We start from the raw sequence: 3,052 nt of genomic DNA, 5'->3' as shown, positions 1-3,052 counted from the left end.
TTTTTTTTTTTTTTTTGTTAAGTTTACCGACTTACTAGTTGAAAAAGTTCACGTAGGCGTTCTCGGAATTGGTCCTGCGTTTTATTGAAATATAATTAGGCCGTAGTTCTAAATTAGAAATTTAAGCAAGATTATCTAAATTTAAATAGGAGCCTTGCTGCATTCGTATTTTAAAAACTGATTATGAAGCAGTTTTTTTAAGCCATTAATGCATAGCGTCCAGAAAAATGGACACAGGAAAAATTACATTTACCAATTGAGCTTATTTCTGGTGTAGTCTGCTTCTAAACTAGTGCTCTATGAATGAGCTGGTGCTCCGTACAAACAAACCAACTATACACACGTACGAAACAAGTAATAGTAATTTTTCCTGCGTCCATTTTTCTGGACACTATGCATTAATGGGTTAAGTAGATATGTTTTAGCAAATATGGTATAACGTAATTTGATTAAAGTCTACTTCTAACTGTTTGACGTCACATATTGTGGGGAACATTTTTAGACTGTTATGAATTATACTGGGATTTCACAATAATGTTCTGAAATAATTCAAATGCGTTTTACAGATCCAAAATATCTTATTCCATATTTATGAATTAGTGAAAGTGACTTTTCTTTGATGAAGCATTAAATCTGTAAAATAAACAACATATTTGCTCTTTCGGTTTGATCTTTGATATAGGAAATTTCGAATACATATATACATGCATACATAGATATACAAATACACACACACACACACATACATAAGGTAAATTTGTGTGAAAAACTATACTTTTATACGATAAGAATCATCAGTCTATTTGTATTTAAATTCATTACAATTATCAGTCTATTTATATTTGATTAAAGCATTATTTGTCTGAGAAAATCAGTTAGAACTTACACTCCTTATTTTCAGTTGGTCAAGGGGCAGCGGATCGAATTGCGTCAGCAGCATTTGCAGTTTTGATTCAGAAAGAGAAACGGCCTTCACATCAACAAGGAGAGATACTGAAAAAAGTCTTCGTAAACCTAGTCAAGCAAATAATGCAGCTGTACAGATAAATGCTTGCACTCATGATTCAGAAAGAGAAACGACCTTCACGTCAACAAGGAGAGACACGGAAAAAAGTCTTCGTAAGCCTAGTCAAGCAAACAATACAGTTACACACATAAATGATTCTGAAGATGCTACACAAATGTAAAAATAATGCTTCTTTCAAACTACGACTGTTTTATATTTTACTTCAGATCTATCAATTGAAAATGTATATATATATATAATTGCTTGATTTTTTTCAAACTTAATCCATAAAAATTTGTTCCACCTATTTTTCCCACAAAAAAAAATAAAACATCATGATATCTTACACTATTTCTAATGAAAAATATCTTTCATTATTACATTTCTGAACATTTTATACAATTATGAATATCACTGAAAAATATTGCATCTGGACCTTGAAAAATTGCTTGCTGTCAGTAAATTTTTATGTCCTTGAATAAGATCGCTGTTAGGCAGTGAAGACTGGACATAGAAAAGGACAATTACTATAGCAATACTACCCGGACTTCATTGTGAATTACACTATTATTAAATACCTACATCTGTAAAAACTCGTCTTTTATTCAACGATGCCAGAAAATGGCAAATGCTAGCATCAAAACATCTATCACCTTGACAAGCGTTAATAAAATTTGTCTTTGTTATTTCATAATTATATTTTGTTTGCCATATAATGTATCCTGATAAGGCGGCGCGCTGGCAGAAACGTTAGCACGCCGGGCGAAATGCATAGCGATATTTCCTGTCTTTACGTTATGTGTTCAAACTCCGCCAAGGTCGACTTTGCCTTTCGTCCTTTCGGGGTGGATAAATTAAGTATCAGTTGCGTATTGGGGTCGATCTAATCGACTGGCCCCTCTCCCTACAAAAAAATTTCGGGCTTTGTGCCTAGAGCAGAAAAGCATATTATGTATCCTGATGTTCAGGGATGGTTAGCATTCCATTCGGTCATTATCTTAGCGCCTACATTGTTATTCAAGTGAAATCGCCTGGCTTAGAGGTCAGGATATTCGGCTCATGAGCGAAAATCGGAGACGTTAAGGTAATGCATGTCTGTGGAGTACTCAGCCACTTGCATGTTAATTTCACGAGCAGGCTGTTCCGTTGATCGGATCAACTGGAACCCTCGTCGTCGTAACCAACGGAGTACCAGTACATTGTTATTTATTGTTAAACCTTATTTTAGAATGCACTGAAGTGAAAGCAAAATTCGAAAGAAACGGAGCAACGAAAGTAAACTTATAAAACAAAGGAAACTAAAATACGGTTTTCCTTATTATTATTATTATTATTATTATTATTATTATTATTATTATTATTATTATTATTATTATTATTAAGACCATGAATGATGCTGCATCCACAGGTGCCTATGTTTATTGTACCTGCAGGTAATGTATTAAGCGTTTTAGATGATACCCCTTTAAAAATATAAGTTTCACCTGTAAATACTATACAAAACGCTTGTTCCGAGTGTCGAGATGGTGTTGTGCTTGTGAATTTAATGTTGGTGGAGAATGACAAAGTCTTCTTAAGACTACGTGTCAAAATGATTAACAACATTCACGAACAATTAACAGAAGCTTTATTAACTGCAGGTGGCTATATGGTAAGAAGTTTGCTTCCCGACCACATGGTTCCGAGTTCAGTCCTACTATTGGCACCTTGGGCAAGTATCTACTACTAGAGCTTTGGGCCGACCAAAGTTTTGTGAGTGGATTTGATAGACGGAAACTGGAAGAAACCCATTATATATACATATATATATTCGCCATGATTGATCGCTAGCCACTAAACCTTTTCCCTCTCTCTCTCTCTCTCTCTCTCTCTCTCTCTCTCTCTCTCTCTCTCTCTCTCTCTGCTTATTTCTGTGTTCCTTTCTGTTGAAGAGCGTAGGCTCGAAACGTAAAAGACTTTCTCACTTCCCGAGCGTTAAACTAATACATTTGTTTGTTGTTTACACACCCGTCTTCGACTTTTTCTTTGTTCTGTTTTTTGTAAATT

General features: G+C 34.6%; 1 protein-coding gene across 2 annotated transcripts in view; it reads left to right on the top strand.

The window, feature by feature from the left end:
- The window catches only part of LOC106876063 (apelin receptor), a 35,660-nt gene extending 33,960 nt beyond the window's left edge, over positions 1–1,700 (top strand). For both annotated transcript variants that reach the window (XM_014924467.2, XM_052969832.1), the window contains exon 3: positions 902–1,700. In XM_014924467.2, coding sequence (XP_014779953.1) covers positions 902–1,187 — 286 coding nt within the window. In that variant the 3' untranslated portion in view covers positions 1,188–1,700. The remainder of the gene's footprint in view (positions 1–901) is intronic.
- The last annotated feature ends 1,352 nt before the right edge of the window (positions 1,701–3,052 follow it).

The sequence above is a fragment of the Octopus bimaculoides genome, chromosome 7 (genome assembly GCF_001194135.2).
Source record: "Octopus bimaculoides isolate UCB-OBI-ISO-001 chromosome 7, ASM119413v2, whole genome shotgun sequence".
Lineage (NCBI taxonomy): Eukaryota > Metazoa > Mollusca > Cephalopoda > Octopoda > Octopodidae > Octopus > Octopus bimaculoides.
This window is presented reverse-complemented; position numbering and strand designations above follow the sequence as displayed.